Source organism: Anolis sagrei, chromosome 1, assembly GCF_037176765.1.
Source record: "Anolis sagrei isolate rAnoSag1 chromosome 1, rAnoSag1.mat, whole genome shotgun sequence".
Taxonomy (NCBI): domain Eukaryota; kingdom Metazoa; phylum Chordata; class Lepidosauria; order Squamata; family Dactyloidae; genus Anolis; species Anolis sagrei.
The window spans coordinates 148,173,059-148,192,104 of NC_090021.1; the positions used below are offsets into that span (position 1 = coordinate 148,173,059).

Below are 19,046 nucleotides of genomic sequence, written 5' to 3' on the forward strand. Positions count from 1 at the left end.
CCCAATTCAAAGCAGATAATGTGGATTATCTGCCTTGATATTCTGGATTATATGGCTGTGTGGAAGGACCCTCAGACTCAAAGGAACAAAGGCAAACTCCCTCTGAACAAACCCCCATGTCTTGGAGTTGCCATAAATAAGAAATCACTTGAAGGTACATTTAAAAAAAACCCAGACATAAGAGTGTTGGTGTTTCAAGAGAGCTTTGGGAATAAATAAGCAAATACAAACTTACCTATCATAGTGGTTTTGCCACTTTTTTTTTTTTAGTGTTTTGCTCTTTTATTACATAGCTATTCTTTGTTTTGGGAGACTTAGTTATTCATCTATTTTGAAAATCCAGATGGACAGAAAATTTACCAATACTTTAAAAATTTTAATTGCTCAGAGAGCTTCATGAATACAGAGTAGGCAGACATAGAGGGTGGAGTTGGGCATTTTGTTTGGGAATCTGTTAGTATGTCAGAGCACTTTGCCCTCATGGTGGTAGGCTGGGGTTGTTTCTCGTTCTTTGCTTTTTATCTATTCCTATTTGTTTGGAAAAAAAGATCAGTTTTGTTAGTACTTCTGTGGTGTTTTATTTGGTAACTTTATCTATTTTCTTTTGCCCAGAAGCATCTGGGTGCTTGGGGACATATAGTTTGCCTGAGGAGTATTTTCATTCTGCATTTTTTGCACTCTGAGGATGGTTTGGTGTTTGGGCATGAGGTCAACCTCCTTCTTTCCCTCAGTCTTAGACAAGTGTGACTAGGAAGGCTTTGACAAGTAGCATTTTTGAAACTAGGCGGCTCCCATGGGAACTATTTTGTGGTGGTGTCCAAAACAAGTTCTAGGATTTCCAAATCAGCCAGCAGGACTCAAAAGTTTGCAAACCTCTATCTTTCTGAATATTCACACAGCAGGGTCCTATTTCACTTTATATTTAGGACCAAACAGGAAATGTATGACCAATGATCTGCTGAGAGAACTATCCGCAAGATTTTAAGGACAAAATTACATGACGTCATGACAACTTAAGTGCTATTTTAGGACAGGATCTATTGAGATGTCCGGTGTCCAATGCACAATCTATTGAATTTATTTCAGTAGAGTATTTTTTTTATCTGAAGGATTTAGAAAACAAACATATAGATGTTTGGCCTACAACATGCTTCCTCGTCCCTTGATCATTCTAAGTTACTCAAGCTAACCTGTGGCGGTTTTCTTGGAAAGAACCCAAGAATTGTGAATAATGGGAGTGGTGACCACTGCACTGATCAACCCTTTCATGGATGCTTTACCTAAATTTGGAGGACTTTAGTCACTACTGTCCAGTCATAAATACCCCTTTCTTGGACAAGATGTCTGGGTAAAGACATTCCTGGAGAACATAGTTGGGCCCTTCATCTGAATTCAGTCTTGGGTTTGGGAAATAATGAGCTCTGATTGTTCAAATAGATAACTCTCCTAGATAGAAAACAAAGGGAGTGTGACACTCTTGACCCGGCATGATCTTGCAGCAGCCACTGACCATGGTATTCGTTGGGGTATCACTTACTGCTACGGGCAATTCCAAAAAGTTGCACTGGGTAACTAAATGTTAGTATACTAAGTATTAGCAGTTTTGCCACTTGTCATCTTGTCACTGATGGTGTCTACAGATTGGGGATAGACATTAGAATATTTGGAATGAGGTGTCAATCACTATACTTATGGCGCACTGTTCTACTTCATTGTTGAATCATAAAAGACTGTACATGTACTGATCCAGTGCCTAAATAAAGTCATGAGCTGAATGGAGACCAAGATATTGCTAGCTGACCAATAACTCTTCATCAAGATCTGTAAAGGAGCTTGTCTTGTTGCCTCACAACTTGCAGAATAGCCATCTAATGTTTATTACCACTGTGAAATGTGATGCCACACCCCAGAACCCAGGTGTCAACCGTGACATTTTCTATTATTATTATCTTTCAAATTATTGCATTTATTTATATAACACCATCACTGCATATGATGCTTTACAAATAAATGAGCAACTAAACTATTCCCTGCATTCTGATTTACAATCTAATGTAAACAAGATACAAAGAGAAAATACAGTGGGACATTTTATACGCATAGTAACAAACCAGTCTCTTTTCCTAAGCACAACCAACCAAGTGTACTACCCATGGTGAGCTCTATGTTTTGAACCTCTATAATTTACAATTTTGTAATAATTTCATGTTTGCATTTTAAAATTTGAATCCTGATATCTTTATTTATTGGTTTATTTTTAATTTGTTCTATGTTGTTTGAGATACTATTAAATACAGGGGAAAGGATAGATACTAGAGCGGTCCAATTCCTGAGTGACACAAGCGGCCCACTTAGCCAGCCCTCTGAGATATCAAGCAGAGAGCATGTTCACCGACTGACCAACTGGGATCCTTTTACTCAGAAGCCAGGGATCTTCATTAGCTGCACTGTACCACTTGCCAAAGTTTGTATCACCATATAATAATTCTCAGGACAAGAACTGATGGGCCAACACAGAGTCCAGCTTTGTTCCAAATAGTGGGAAGGGGATGGTCTCATAAACCAGAGTTCTTTCCCTTTCTAACACTCCAACTCACTTTTTCCAAAGTAGGACAGCGGTGCAATTAATTTGTTTCTTTGCAACTTCTTTAAAGGTTAACAGGTAACAATATCTAACAACTCTTAATGATTCTACTACATCCACGGCCAGTAGCATGTCAGCAGGCCATGTAGCTGCTTCAAGGATTAAGGAAGAAATGTGATTTCTAAAACTAATATTCCAGTTGACAGAGACAGTGAACATTCCAATTTGTTTTCCAAATAGAAATGTCAAGAGTTGTACCCACATCCACATACATTGTAATAGCCATTTAAATAATCAGAATATGTGTTAGTGTACGTTGTGTGTGAAAGGCATATATGAGAAAGGTGTTTCTCTGTGTTTTTTTCTTGGCCTGGTCATGTCATATTACTGGGCTTCAGCTTCAGTCACCATTTGCAAAATGAAATGCCTCAAGAAACTGTGAAGGAATATTAGGTACTGAGTGATTAACCCAATTACCAAGTTGTGTTCTCAGCTATTTAAAACCTAAAGCAATGCATTGTACTCTGAACTCAAAATCAGCTAGTTTCTCATAAGTTGAAAGATGAATCGTTCTATTAAACACCCTTCTGACACTATAATCAACACAATGCAGAAAATACAGATTGAGTCATAACTGAGATACCGGAATACTTAATATTTGCCTCCTATTTAATAAAACAGTTCAACCAGAGAACTGAATCATAAATGTGAGAACACAACATTGTATCTGTTTACAATATACAAATAATTAACAGGATAATTATTTAATGGCCCACTTCCTTTGTTGTGGTTATTGCTGTGTGCCTGTATGTCATTTATGATTAATTGTGACTCTAAGGCGAACTTATCACAGGGTTTTCTTGGCAAGGTTTGGTCAGAGGGGGCTTGGCATTGCCTTCCTCTTCCATAGACGACCTTTAAAGATCATGAGGTCAACACCATTTTCTCATACTTCAAACTACTTTTAGAACTAGAAAACCAATTGACTCCTTACCCCTCAGATATTATGTCAGAATGACTAAGAATGGCAACGATGTTTAAGATCTAAAAATATGATTTGAATGAGAGTAAAATGTTATTAGAAAAAAGTGGAATTCATTCATTTATTTCAACTATAATATCAACCATACCAATATTTCTTTTTTCCCTTTCTCTTTTCTTCTCCCCTCCCCCCTCTCATTCTCTTGTTCTTTAAATATTTATATCTTCCATCTATAGATCTCAGGGTGGCATATATAGTAAAATCAGCAGCATCATTTATAATAGTTTAAGCATTAAGCTATTGTTAAAAGGCTACACATATAATTAACAAGTATCATGTAAAAGGAAGACAGCTAAAAATTAAAATACAAACACATGTGTGGACCTGAACAAAAGCAATGGGGACCAAAGCCTTTTGTAAACAAGCATTAGAGTCACCTGGTACTAGAAGAAAAACAATGCAGGTGCCAGTTGGGCCTTGTGTGGAAAGGTATTCCATAACTGGACAGCCAGAGCAGAGAAGGCCTTCTCCACATCTTCCAAATGCAAAGAGTCTTAAGTTATAGGACACAGAGGAAGCCCCCTTCCTTGGACTTCATTGATGTATCACTTCTGGGGAATGATTTGCTTTTGAATTAAATGCATAGGATAAGGAGAAAAATCCCTCACTTTTTTTTTTGCTTTTTTTTAGCATTTATTTATTTATTTACTTCACCACACAAGGAACTCAAGAGAGCTTACAAAATCCGGCAAGAATTTAATGCCGTAACATACACATTACAATAAAACCAATATAACCATAAAACATACCCTTTCAACTATAAAAAAATTAAAACACATAAGCAAATAAAAACACATAAGACAATGAAACAGATTAAAAACATATAACATATTAAAGGCATAAAGTGCCGAGTCTTGAGTTTATACTTAGTAATTAATCCATAGTCAGCAATGAGATCTCTGGGCTATTGTTTTTTTAAGCACCATCTTTTCAATGATATTTTTTATTATTAAAATTAAATATTATATACTTTGAGCTTGGATTTCATTACTGTGGGTTAGGAATAGGTCTGGCCATGTGGTTATAATTAATCCTAAGGATATTTTGAAAACAAGTGTGAGTGTGAACACATACGTGTTGTGTGAATGAGAGAAAGAGATTATTTCTAGTGTTTTCTTTTACTTGAATGCATCTTAGGTCACAGGCTTGTAAATTTTAGATTGCATCTTTCTGAAGTAACTATTCAGTTGTTGTGGAATAGAATAGAACCCTTTAGGATGAGAAAAGTGGGGTTTAAATATAGGAATAAATAAATAAATAATGAGTTTTAAATGTAGCTAAAACAGTAACCTTACTAAACAGGAACCTTGGGCTGACCAAGGGCAAGATGGATGGCTGGCATCCTTGAAGTGACTGGATTGACCTTGAAGGAGCTGGGGGTGGTGACGGCCTACAGGGAGCTCTGGCGTGGGCTGGTCCATGAGGTCACAAAGAGTCGTAAACAATTGAACAAATGAACAACAACAAAACAGTAACCATGTTCGGGGAGAGGATCTTAGAATTTTATCTGTAGGTAATTACTTTACATCCAAAAAGAAAAGTTCCAAGTTGTGTTATCACCACATGCCAAATATAACCAGCAGTCTCAGAGTTTCTAGCAATTGAGATTACTCATTTTCCATGGAGGTAATGTGTTTGTAGCTTTATCCTCTAAAATTTAGCAGAGGAAATTGTAGCCTAACACCTCCTGTTTAGGTAGGATTTTTTTTAAAAAAAACTTTCCCATCTTACCATGACAAAATGTAAGGTTTGAGCTTAACTGAGAGTTTCCTTAAAAACCAACTTTCCTTCCTTTATTTCAATTCTTAGCTTCTCTCTCAAGTCCAGACTAACTAGTCCTCTTTGCTATCAGCTTCTATCTGGATACAATAAACACCCAAGACCTTTTCTCTAATTCCACTAGAGCATTAAAGCACAAAGGACTACGTAATGCTGAATCACAGTATGTCATGTTCTTGTTCTATTTTTATGAAATGGACATTCTACAGCAAAAAAGTACTAAAACAGAACTCTCTCTGCCGATGTGTCATGCATTTCCAAAACAAAAGCAGATAAAACCATGATGTCAATAGGTTGAAGAAAACAGTAACTCAGTCACTTTCACAGCTGCCACCAGACTCAGAATCAGTCTGAGAATCGGGAACAAAGTAATGTTATTGAAAGAGCAGAATGCAATATATGTTGAACCTCCTTCATCTGGAAATCTCAGACCCTCTAAATCCAAAATGTTTTACTGCCAGCCTCCCAGTTCTCCCATTAGGTGGTGGCACTCCTGCTCATTGGTTCTCAAGGCAGAACTGAGGTACCGTCTGGGGATCCCCTTATCCAGATTTCCAAAATATGAAACACTCTAAAATCCAAAATCATCCACATGGGTGACATCTTTGCTTTCTGATTGTTCAATGTGCATAAATTTTGTTACATACTCAAAATTATTTAAAATGTTGCAGAAAATTACTTTCAGGCTATGTGTATAAGGTATATAGACTTGGTCTCATCTCCAAGATATCCCAAGGATGCATACAAAGTTATTCCAAACAGTACACTTGGATTCCCACCATTTCACAGATCATCAGGTTATCGCCAACCTCACACCTCATGCATCCGTGACTTCCATTGTGTATGAGCCTTGGGGATTGAGGACCTGTGAAGTGTAAATCCAAGTACCGTGTCCACACAACCTTGCAAATACAGTCTAGACTACCTGTATCCCAAAATCTAAAAACAAATAAATCCAAAATAAAAAACAGTTCCAGTTCCAATAATTTCAAATAAAGTCAGCTCAACTTATATAGGAATTTCTATAGAGTAGGAATGAATCTAGAATTGTCCCATATAGTAGACCACCAACTTCTCTTCAAATATACACATGGAAATAAAAGATGCAGTTTCGAACTAGACCAGAAGAGGGGAGGATCCTTCAGAGGATTTAAATGCCTGCTCTTAGGCTTACATAGCAAGGAAGAAGTTTTAAGAGTCCTTGGTTGCTTTAAAACCTGTTTTAATAGATATAGAAAATCACCTGGGGAAAATGTTTTGGTCTATTATGTAAAAAAATGCCAAGTGAAACAAGGGCATTTCAGAACAGCAGAAGTACTGTCAAAAAATTATGTAGGCATCTTTCTAATTCTAGATAAAGAGATATGCAGTACACATTCACAGGTTCTGAACCCACAAATTCAACCAACCATGGATCAAAAATATTTAGAAAACAATCTTTAAAAAAAAGCCAAGGATGTGCAGGGCATACTCTGCTGTAGCATCTCACCACTTCACATATTCCTTCCATAACCAAATTTTAAGATATTCACTATAAGGTATAAGAGGTGCCATTTTACTATGCCATTACATAAAGTAGGACATAGATTTTGGTACCATGGGGTAGTATGGAATCCAACCTCAACAGATACTGAGGGCCTACAGTATGCAGAAGGGACTCAGCGGATGATCTTTTTTATACCAACAACGATATTGGTGAAACAACTTTTTAAAGGTAAATTGATGTGTGCCTTTGGATAACCAGGGAAAACACAGTGGCCCATTTATTTACAACTGGCATGTAAATCCAATTAACACTTTCTATTAAGAGCCAATCCGCTGAATCAATAGAGCATATTTAACTGGTCATTCATCAAGTTTTCAGTGGATCTACTCTCTTCTATAAGTGGTTCTCAAGCTGTGGTCTGTGGTCCACCAAAGGTCCCCAATAACTAAAGCATGGCCCACAGCCTCACCGTGACAACACCACTGCAACGAGAGTGACTGATCTTGTAAAACCTTCTTACAGTGCCAAGGCAATGGGGATACTGAGAAGTGAGAGGCTGAGTACCCACAAAAGGCACAACAACAAGTCTCCTGGCTGCTGCTTCTCCTCCACCTCCCTCCCCCTGAGCGGAGCAGTTCCATGTGGCCCCTGGAAGCGGGAGCGCCTTGGTGTCTTCATGTTTAGGACTGTTCTTGGGGTTATTTGGTGTTCTGATTCAGAAAACTGCATTGGATAGACCACATCAGCTCTAGATTGTTAAATATGATTTTCTGTGAGCAAGCAGATGGTGACTACTGAACGACATATGATCTGTATCAGAAACTAGAGCTGATGTGGTCTATCCAATGAAATTTTCTGAATCAGCAACCCAAATAACCAAACCGAATCCAAAGTTGACCAAAAACTTATTTGTAACCCTTTTGGTACTAATGCTGGAGAGTAGTCCCTGGTCAAAAAAGGTAGGGAACCACTGTCTTACACATTCTGATCAAATCTTGAGTAGTTTAGCTTTGCTGAATTTTAGTGATGATCCACATTTAGCTAGCATCATCCAGCCATACAATTTCCTCTTTGCCTAATTCAGCATAGCAATGTATTACTATATTCACAAACAGAGAGATAGCATGTGGTACAGCTTTCCTGCCCCCACTCTCATTTGCAAGTGTAAAGGTGGATGGGAAATTAATACTTGGCTGTTTTGATATATTTAAGAGGATTTGTGTGAACAAAATTCTAAGAAAATTTTTGTCCTAATTCCAGGCCTCTTTTAAAGTGTGTCCTTGGTATCTCCTGTGGTTGGAATCAAGTAATACCTAAGTTTTCAAACTCATCCCTTTAACCTCTAATACACATTAAGATTGATTTTATCTTTTGAAATTGAAATATGGGCTAACACTAGATAACTTCATGAGAAAAAATAAACACTAGATAACTTCATGAGAAAAAATAAGTACCACTATACAATTAATAACATTGCAAAAAATTGAAGTAGACAAAATTAATATTTATCTTTTAGTTGTTTGACGTAATTTAGCTTATTTTTTCTTTAGATGCTATGTTATTTTAACTGTTTTGTATTGATTGTTGTTATTGCTTTTGTTTATTGATGTATTGTGGGCTTGGCCTCATGTAAGCCGCACCAAGTCCCTTGGGGAGATGGTAGTGGGGTACAAATAAATTATTATTATTATTATTATTATTATTATTATTATTATTTGTCTTGGATATGGTAATGTTTGATCTCATGACCCTGCACTATTTAGCATCCAAAACTATTGAAGTAATTCATAATCTTTCTTCTATTTTGGATATTGCCATATTACCTCTACTGCTTTAGTCCTCCAGTAGTGATTATTGATATTTAGACACCTAGTTCCGGGTGCTCATTCATTCTACTTGAAAAATATGGGAGTTCTCTGTATATGTAAAATGCTTAAAGGGAATAACCTCAAATGTGCAAAGAACCAATTTTTTAAAACATAGTAATCATGTTAGGCTAATAATATTAGAAGCATGAGATAAATAATTGTTGTCTTTCAACAACAACAATTTTTATTGATTAGCCAGTTGGCCTTATCAAAAACAAACAGTGCAGACACAACATACAACATACATTAGTCCTCTTAAAATAAAATACAAATATACAGGTAGCCATAGATATATGCATCAACTATCCTTGTCTCCCTGTTGTCTTTCAAAACGTTTCTATCTTTGCATGTGCAGCTGACAGTTTAGTAGCAGGCATGGGCAAACTTCAGTCCTCTAGGTGATATGGATGTCAACTCCCACTGGCTGTTAGGAATTATGAGAGTTGGAGTCTAAAACCCCTGGAGGGTTGAAGTTGGCCCATGGCTATTATACAGTGTGCTTAAAATTTGTTTATTTTACTGCCATTCATTCGTATGTTCTTTTTTTCACCATTTACTATTTGAAATATTAGCCTCTTTCATAACTGCTACAAACTAATTTGGATGTGCAGTATATATTTTCAGTGCCAACAAAATGTGTGCTTTGGAGTTCCAATTTTTTATAATGCATATCCCAGATGACACAAAAAGTAGCATCTATTTTAAAGAGCAGACAGCATAGAAATTTCTCTCTACATTTCTCATTACTATGCAGCAGCTTCAGTATAAGTAGAAGGCTGGCAGGCACATGCCTTCATCCCCCTGTTCTTTCCATGTGTAGCGAGCTCTTCTGCTCAAAGAGATTTTCATATTCTCTTAAGTGAAAGCAATGGTTCCACATTTTAAAGGAATACATCTGCCAAACTGCCCCTCGCCCACCCACAAAAAGCATTGGTACATACAGTGTGTTCTGCATTGAGATCCCATGTTTAATTATTTAGGAATATTTATAATAGTAATTACTCATAGTAATCAACATGATGAGACCACAACAGAAATTCAATATATGTATTTAATGTGTAGATTGAATATGGAATGATGCTTTGAAATGGGACTCTAAATCCCAAATCCTGGCTACAAAACTGAATAGTGTCTGAACTGGACTCCAGTTGCCCATCTTGTCTATACCGCTCAGTATTTTAACATACAATCATTATCTTGCAATTCTTGAAGCTGTATATCATTTTCTTTTTATCAAACAGCATCTCAAGGTCCATTATATGCGTCTACATGGACCATACTATTTAGTTTCAAACTGCATTATGTGGGAGTGTAGATGGGACCTCTATTTTTTATTTGATTCTGACATTGAATGAATGTTGTATTTCATAGGGTTGATGATAAAGGATAATTTGCCCCAAGGAAAAGAGAACAACACAGATTTAAAAGCCCTGTCTCCACTATTGCTGGCATTAAGACTCCAGAAGTTATTTTAAAGTGGCAACTTATTATAAATCAGAAGCCAAAGAAAACAATTTTAACACTTCTGTCCATAGTCTATTCTTGTCACACCATTATTTTTCTGCTAACAATTTTTTAAAAAGTTAAAATAAATCTACTGGAAGAATTCCATTAACACTAGAGAAGTCAACAGAACAGTTGGTGAAAAGTATTTCTGAATCAAACCCTGCTTATTTGGATAACTTCTAAAAGAGAAACTTGCAGTAGGACGAAAACAGTAAGAAGACGTCTAGATCTTCCACTCACAAAGCCAACAATAACTTCTCCTTTGACAGGAACTTTGTGTATACTGGCAGGGAGTAGGTTTCCAAAAGTGCTTAATAAGGAGTCCATAATTATATAATCTACTATTCATATTTTAAGATCATTTATATAGATATGCCCTATAGCATATAAACAAACCAGAATGAAACTATTCTCTAGGGTTTCAGCATGTCTATTTTGTTTCCATTTTCATGAGAATGCTAAGAATGACTACATGCTGAACATGAATCAACAGTGGATCCTGCCCAACAGCAATCCAAATTTAGGAGTTTATCACTGGCATTGCATTTAGTGAGTATCCTTTGTACACAATGCCATTTGCATTCTGCTGTTGGCCACCCTCCTCATGTGATTCCCGTCTCTAACTATTGAGAGTAAAATACATCAACAGTTCCCAAATCTGCAACATTATTATTACCTACGTTGGTGCAATGGGTCCCTTCCACTTCCGGCAGGAAACTGATGCCAGAAGGCAAAATGTCCTTTCCTTTCTCCCTCCTGCTATACCAAGTTTTTCTTTTTATTTTATGTATATTTTTATAGTTATAGTTGCCTTTTTGTTTTGTTTTTAAAAGCTAGAATTGCACAATTATCTAAAAATAAAAATAATGAAAATCAGGAAAGTGGGGTTAAAAAGAATATAAAGAAGTACAATCACAGGACCACAAATTGTCGAATCAGCACAATGTATTTTATTTATTTATTTATTTGCCACATGTATACCCTGCTCTTCTCTTCTTATATATCAGGATCAATTCGATGCCACACAATTACACATCAGACAAAATAAATAATGCATTAAAACCAAACACTAAAAACATATCAAAAACTAAAACCACTTATTAAAATTACAATTGTGTATTTGAATAGTGGAGTGGCATCAAAGGCACTCAAATCTGGGATATCTCTGCTATAAATGGTAGCACAATTGTAATAGAATAGTGGGTTCGTGTGAAAAGGTTCTATATCTGATTCAGCATCGTATAATGTTCTAAGCATTAAACTAGGGCTGAAAAATTCTATTTTAACTATTTGATAAAAGAAACAATGACTCATGGAGGAAGCACTCATTAGTTTGAGCACCTCCCCCCAACATTCTGCAATCTCATGCCTTATGGATCTATATAAAAAGAAAATGTCATGTGCTGGCAAGTTTGCTTCTCTGATTAATAAATTTGAACCCCGTTTCTTATTGAATGCAATTGATCAAAAGTTATATATATGAAATCAATTATACTATAGCATTTTAAAAAGATGAATCATATGGCTTTTAAGAAAATCTAGATATTCTACAACAGGCAAATTTTCTAGTTTCATTACAAAGCAGAAACTGGATCCCTTTGGCACTGTAAATAAATCACTATACTCTGTAAATGATTATTATCATTGTCAAAAAACAAAGAACTAGTTCCAAATGGCCTACAAATGTTATAGAAACATTATTCAATCACTCCATATAATTTTGTTTAATGACAAAGAGGTAACTAGCAATCCTAAATGTTAAAAGAAATGTAAATGGATTTACAAAATAGAACTTATTTCTTCAGATACTAAGAATACTGAGCATATATATATGAATGAAATGCATATTGTTTGTTCCAACTACATACATTTCCAAGTTCAACAGGAAGAGTCCCTACCAATTTGTTCTAATCCTTTGAAAACCCTTCCTAAGCTTTTCAAAATATATTGCGCCAACCTATCCTTCCTACATCATGTAAATCAAGAGTATTACATGTTATGGTAACCATACTATACTTACATCATACTTTGCAGTTCAGGAGTGAAGTTTGTTGATTTTACAATCCCTCTTCCACCGCTCGATGGAGCAACAGTTGACATTGGGCTAGCTCCAGTACTGCTCATCTAAGTAAACAAAATAAAAAACCACTCTGTTTACAAGTATAAATTAGCAAACATGCAAATCAACACCAATCCCTCCTCCCCAGTCAAAAAACATACAGTACTTCACATTTGATTCTGTTTCATAGAATCATAGAATCAAAGAGTTGGAAGAGACCTCATGGGCCATCCAGTCCAACCCCCTGCCAAGAAGCAGGAATATTGCATTCAAATCACCCCTGACAAATGGCCATCCAGCCTCTGCTTAAAAGCTTCCAAAGAAGGAGCCTCCACCACACTCCGGGGCAGAGAGTTCCACTGCTGTTTCATTCTGAAGTTCAAAATGCTTGCCATGGGGATAATTATTCTCTCCTCTTTATGGACAATCTACACCACAGTAACAGACAAAGCATACTAGTAACAGTAAGCACAGTAGCAGCAAGAAGGAAATTAAGTATTTAACAGAACTAAGAAATATTTTGTTGCTTGTTCTAATGTTACTACAAGAGAAAATAAATCAGGCATTTTGTAGCAATACTTTAAAGAGACCTATCCTTTGAAAAAAAACAAAAACGCTCATAACATGGCTTGAGATCCCATTTCCTGAAGGAATTATTGCTCACATTTCTTCACACTCATACCATTGTTTGATTGTTTGACATGAAGCAGATTTAGGAATAAATTCAGATCTTACTAGGGAAACTAGACGCCTTTAGAAATCTTTTAACTGGGTTAAAAACAGTTACTAAGGCTATTTGCTTTTTTAACCTGTTAAAACACCCTTAGAAATTGTTGTTGTTCATTCGTTCAGTCATTTCCGACTCTTCGTGACTTTACGGACCAGTCCACACCAGAGCTCCCTATCGGTCGTCACCACCCCCAGCTCCTTCAAGGTCAATCCAGTCACTTCAAGGATACCATCCATCCATCTTGCCCTTGGTTGGCCCCTCTTCCTTTTTCCTTCCATTTTCCCCAGCATCATTGTCTTCTCTAAGCTTTCCTTTCTTCTCATGATGTGGCCAAAGTACTTCATCTTGGCCTCTACTATTCTTCCCTCCAATGAGCAGTCAGGCTTTATTTCTTCTATGGACTGGTTTGATTTTCTCTTAGAAATACCCTTAGAAATACCATCTTGTAAATATCCAAGCACATCAACTTGGATGTCTTCTAAGCTAAATGAGGCACCAGTTCCTAAAGACTATCCATGTCATATTAACAATACGATGAGTGGATTTCCTTCTTGATACCAATATAGTATTAACCATCAATTCCAAATAGTCTTGCTGACTTAAGAAATTCCTCTCAATGTCCATTCAGTCAACCTTGACAATTTCAGATCATGAAGGATTGGCTCTAAATGAATGAAGTCTGGCTCTATCTTGTAAATTTGTTTCATGTATCAATATGCAAATAAAATTACCCAACAATTTTTGATGCTTGAAAGCACCTGTTGCAGTTGTGCAAAACTGTAATTGAAATTCTCAAATACATATTCATAAAAACTCAAAATTTCCTGCTGCACTGAAACCTTTCCGAACATAACACAGAGGTGGCTAAAGTTCACACTGCAACAACATGAATTTTCATTAACTTTGATCTCTTAAGAATAATTTTCATTGTTTTTGATTAATAAGTAGCATATAAACAAGGAGCAAGCCAACATAGTATATGGCTTGAGTGCAAAAACTATAACACTCAAGAATCAGGGTTGAGAAAAGTAGGGTTTGAATCACCGCTCAGCTATAGAAACCTACTGGATAACCTTCGACATGTCACACATGAGGAAAGGTAAATCCCCTCTGAACAAATTGTCTTGCAGTCACTACATGTCAGAAATCACATTGAAAACCCACATAGCTTAAACATATTCCTAAATTCAGAACTTAAATACTACCGTAAAAGCAAAATGCATGTATAAGTAATTTGATTGCTGTTAGTATTTTGAAAGAATGAAGGGTTTAAAAATAGCTCATTAGAAACATCTTCCCTAAAGGACTTTTGCTCACTCAGTTGTTAATCACAAGTCTATACTGTGTACTTTACCCAAAGGCATTTTAAGTGGACAATATTGTCATCTTTTGAATCACCTTAATTTTAAACCAAATAAGGATCTTACTATAGCCCTAGAATAATGTAAGAGGTGGGAAATAATCCACCCCTCTTTCCTCATTCAGGTTTCTTTTGTTATTGTTAACTGCTGTCAAGTCAACTTCAACTTATGGCAAGCCTACAAATGAGAGACATCCAAGTCACCCTACTAGCAAAGGTCCTGCTCATGTTTTGCAAACTTGGGGACATGGCTTCCCTGATGAAGTCTGCCCATCTTGGATGTGGGCTTCCTTTTTCCTACTGACTTCCACCTTGGCCAAATTGGTCATGCCTTCTCACAATCCTGCATTGAGTAGATCAGACCCAATGGGCACAGGGCCTGTTCCATCTCTACCTTGCTATGATTCTATGAAAGTTTCAATGAGAAACAGGAAACATATGAGTCTTCTTGCAATTGAAACATCCCAAAATAGCAAACTCAAACTTGTGAAACAAAAGCAAAAACAGTCTATGAGTTTCTCCTTGTCCCATTCCTTCATATGATTGGGTTACTTGGGCACTAATTAGCATAGAAAGGAAACCCAGTGTCCCCAGCTTATTTCCACAACATGCAAATAAGTACTCTGAAGCATTAATGAAAACACTATGAGTCTCTTATGTAGATGTATAAGAAAGATGACTGGGTGCTGCAAAAACTTAAGAAATTAAGAATTAGGATAACGTTTTTATGAACACAACCACTCATCAGACCACCCTGTAACCTTTAAAGTAATTACTTCCCCAGCCAAGATTTGTTAGATGGTTCAGATAATTAACTTTTTTACACATCAAAGTCACATCACATGCATGTTCTATTTCCTTCCTTCCGGACATTAAATAACTCAGACAAAAGCAGAAGCGCTCAAATCAATTTTCTCCAATAAATCCAACTAACATGAAACTCAAAACCTACTGTTATAACCAGTGGGTCAATGTACTGCAGTTGTTTTTGCTTTGAATTTAAATGCAGCTGCATGCCATATTCTACAAAATGAATTCAGATGTTCAGAAAGAATTGCAGATTGTTTCAACATGCTCTAGTTTATACATGAACCCCTGTAAAAAGATGATAATAATTGATTAACACTATTTAAAACTAGTAATTATGAGGTTCTAACTAAATCTATATATTTGCCAAATACTTTTCTTCTGAAGAAAACCTGCAATTCATAAAGGTAATAGAAAAGTAAATAAAAAATATCATTTTAAAAAACGGGGATTTTATCTGCAGTCATCTATATAAAGACAATCCCATACTCAGCAAATAGAAAACCTTCGGCACACTTGCTTTTACCTCTAGCCAAAATTAGGATTAAAAAATAATAATCCTGAGGTGGGTAGAGCTAAATTTTCTTTAAGGAAAATTATGTTTCCAAAAAATTATTTTGTGGTAATGTTGAACAAAACATAAGATGCAAAAAATAAATACTACCAATGCTACTAATTTTCTGTGGCATAGTATTTCTAGTATAAAATATATATTTGGGGTCAAAATGAAACAAAATTGGATTTTTCACAAAATGTGAACAGGAGAGTATCATAAATAAATAAAATAAAATAAAATAAAGAACTTTATTTTTAATCCACCCTCTCTCCCTGAGGGGACTCAAGGCGGCTATCATCAACTTTCATGACAATTAGCATGACAGTAATGTATAGCAAAACATATGATGACAACAAAATTCATCCAAAGAACGTTGTTTCAGTTTGCCTTTATTCCTTATGAAGCTCTTCCTATTCAGCTCTCATTTCTAATTTAAAAAAAAGAAATTAGTAATTTCTTCAAATCATAACATGCTTCTTATCCTTTGGTACTAAAGGTGAGGGAGAATAATGGCAAAAAGCTTCATCTACATTTACTGTTGTTTTTCTTTGTTCCCCCAATCAAGGCAGAAGTCTTTGACTCTTTTCTCTTATGAAAGTAGGAGTAGAACTAAACTCAGCTCAGGGATTCTCAAGAAGTTATTTTACTATGGAAAGGTCTTTGCCAACCTGAGTACAGTCAGCCCTGCCTATTTATGTATTCTGCATCCACGAATTCCACCATCCACAGTTTGAAAACACTTTTTAAAAACAAATTCAAACAACCAAATCTTGATTTCTCCCATTTTATACAAAGGACACAAATTTACTAGGCCACTGTATTTAATAAAGACTTGCACACCCAAGGATTTTGGTATCCAAAGGAATTCCTAGAATCAATCCCCAGAGTTTACCAAGGGCCCAGTATTACCAAAGCCAAAGTCATAATCAAGTGTTTCTGGTTTTGGTAACAGAATGTTCACTTACGTTAGTGGTCCTTAACCTGTGGTCCGCAAGAGCTAAAATATGGTCTGTGGCCTCACTGTTGCTACACCGTTACAACATGACTGGTCTCCCAAAATCCTTTTACAGTGCCAAGACATATTAAATATGGTTTTATGTGGGCAAGAAGATGGCGACTACTGGGTGGCATATGCTCTGTATCAGAAACTAGAGCTGATGTGGTCTATCCAATACAATTTTCTGAATTGGCACCCCAAATAACCAAACCTAATCTAAAGTTGACCAAAAACTGATTCGTAACCCTTTCGATACTAATGTTCGAGAGATAGTGGTCCCAGGTTTGGAACCACTGACTTAGATGAAACATTGTTTTCTTCTCATATTGGACCCATATTGAGGCTAATCTTATAGAGCTGTGGCAAGGAGATAGTTGCCATTTTGAGATTTTACTGTGACAATCAACTGGTGAGACACAGCTCACATTTTGAAGGGTGATTTAAAGCAGGTCATTAACATGCACATTGGCATTTTCAGAGTAATCTAAAGCTGCTTAATAATCAAGAAGCTGTAGCTGCCCTTTCTTATTAGATAGCCAACTAAACATGAAACACTGTTCACTGTCCCACAAGAAAAACTGCAGGCACTGCTCATAGTACTGTTTATTCCATCTGTTCAGTTAGACCTCTTTTGTTCTCAAGATGTTTTGTTGGGAGATATTCCTTTCCCTGAATTGCTTGGGTTTTCTCAGGAGGAAAAAAAAAGTCATGTTGTTAACAACACTTTCTTCCATACAAACAGAATTCATTTTAATAAAAGAGCAGAGGTCATTTTTCTTGTGAAACATCTTTTAAAATTTGAGATTTCAAAATGATTGAAGAACAATTTATTCTACCTTGCAAGAGATCTAATCCATAATTAAGGCTGGACAATATGCATTATGAAATGGACTACATATAAAGGAAAATTAGCCTGTGTGTGGCACTGAAAAACAACCCAATAAATTAATTAACCCAAATCACCAAACCATTCCTGAATTCCAGATGTCAGCTTTTTAGATATGTCTGCAGAAGTTTTATAAAGAAAGAACAGCAGCAACTATACTCTATAAGTTCACATGTGTGTGGTCTACTTTTTGCATTCGCTCTCAAGCACTTTCTAATAAAGTTGGGGTTATTCATATTTATAGCTGGAAATGAAGTTTGTCCCAAACTTTTCTGGTTCTATTTGTATGGACCAAATTAACTGACAGTGAAAAACTCCTTTTGTTAGTAACATTCTTTCCATTTACTGATTCAACGTGTGTGTGTATAATAGTTGGTTTGTTTTGATTTAAGGTTTCCTTAAATAGCAAATTGCACATTTCTATTTTGGTCCTAATAAGACTGGAAACTAAATGCAATGCATCAGTCTTCCTGCAAATAAATGGCAATAGATTATTATTATTATTATTATTATTATTATTATTATTATTAAAAAGCCTAATCAATGACAACCTATTAAAGCTATAATTTTAGGATTTTACAAGTACTGTAGTTCTAAGCTTCAGTTGGAAACCACTCTGGGAGAATTGCATAGCAAAGAACATAATTACCAATTTTTCTCAATATTTGTATCCGAGCTGTTATTCACCTTGTGGTTGCAGAGCTAGCAATGACCTTGCAGAGCTATGCAGCAGAAAAATTAGGAGATTGATCATACAGTGTTCCCTGTGATGGACAAAAGGCACACGGCCAGCAAAACTTTGAATAACCTGCTGTATTGCTGCAAGATGGACACACGAATCCATGCAGCATTTGGTAGCAATGAGGGGAGGGGGGGGCAGTACTACACCATGTATTGTTCCTCAATAATAAGGCTTTCCAAAACTCACATGCATTCTTAAAGTCCTCTTGCAAATGCTGCACCTTTCTCTGGTGGCAAAATGGTCACTACTGTGGCTACTGTGGTCACTACTGTGGCTCTTTAATTGCTGAATGAGGCACTGCAGAGCTCACAGTCAATATGACCCACAATGGGAAGAGGGGTAGTCAAATTCAAAATCAGTTTGCTTCCCCGAAGCAGCAGATCAACTGCGATCTGAGGGTTTTTTCATGGCATCATATTCAACAAGAGAAACATCTGAAGTAGACAGGATTGTGCTTGGAGACCAGCACATTCCCGGACCATGTTTTGCTTGTACTGCTGTATGATAAGAAAGGAGGCATTTACTATACTCGGGGCAGCTGCTGACCCAATATTTGGCACATCTAAGATCATTTTCAATTCACTGAAGGAACCAACCACATTTTGTTATTGATTTCTGACAGAATTCATCATCATCAAATTCTT

The 19,046-nt window shown here is 36.2% G+C and overlaps 2 protein-coding genes across 7 annotated transcripts in view; one reads left to right on the forward strand and one right to left on the reverse strand.

The window, feature by feature from the left end:
• The window catches only part of SUPT3H (SPT3 homolog, SAGA and STAGA complex component), a 224,290-nt gene that overhangs the window by 197,597 nt on the left and 7,647 nt on the right, over positions 1 to 19,046 (reverse strand). The window contains exon 2 of the mRNA XM_060785475.2: positions 12,286 to 12,389. Coding sequence (XP_060641458.2) covers positions 12,286 to 12,389 — 104 coding nt within the window. The remainder of the gene's footprint in view (positions 1 to 12,285; positions 12,390 to 19,046) is intronic.
• The window catches only part of RUNX2 (RUNX family transcription factor 2), a 231,278-nt gene that overhangs the window by 17,841 nt on the left and 194,391 nt on the right, over positions 1 to 19,046 (forward strand). The window lies entirely within an intron of this gene.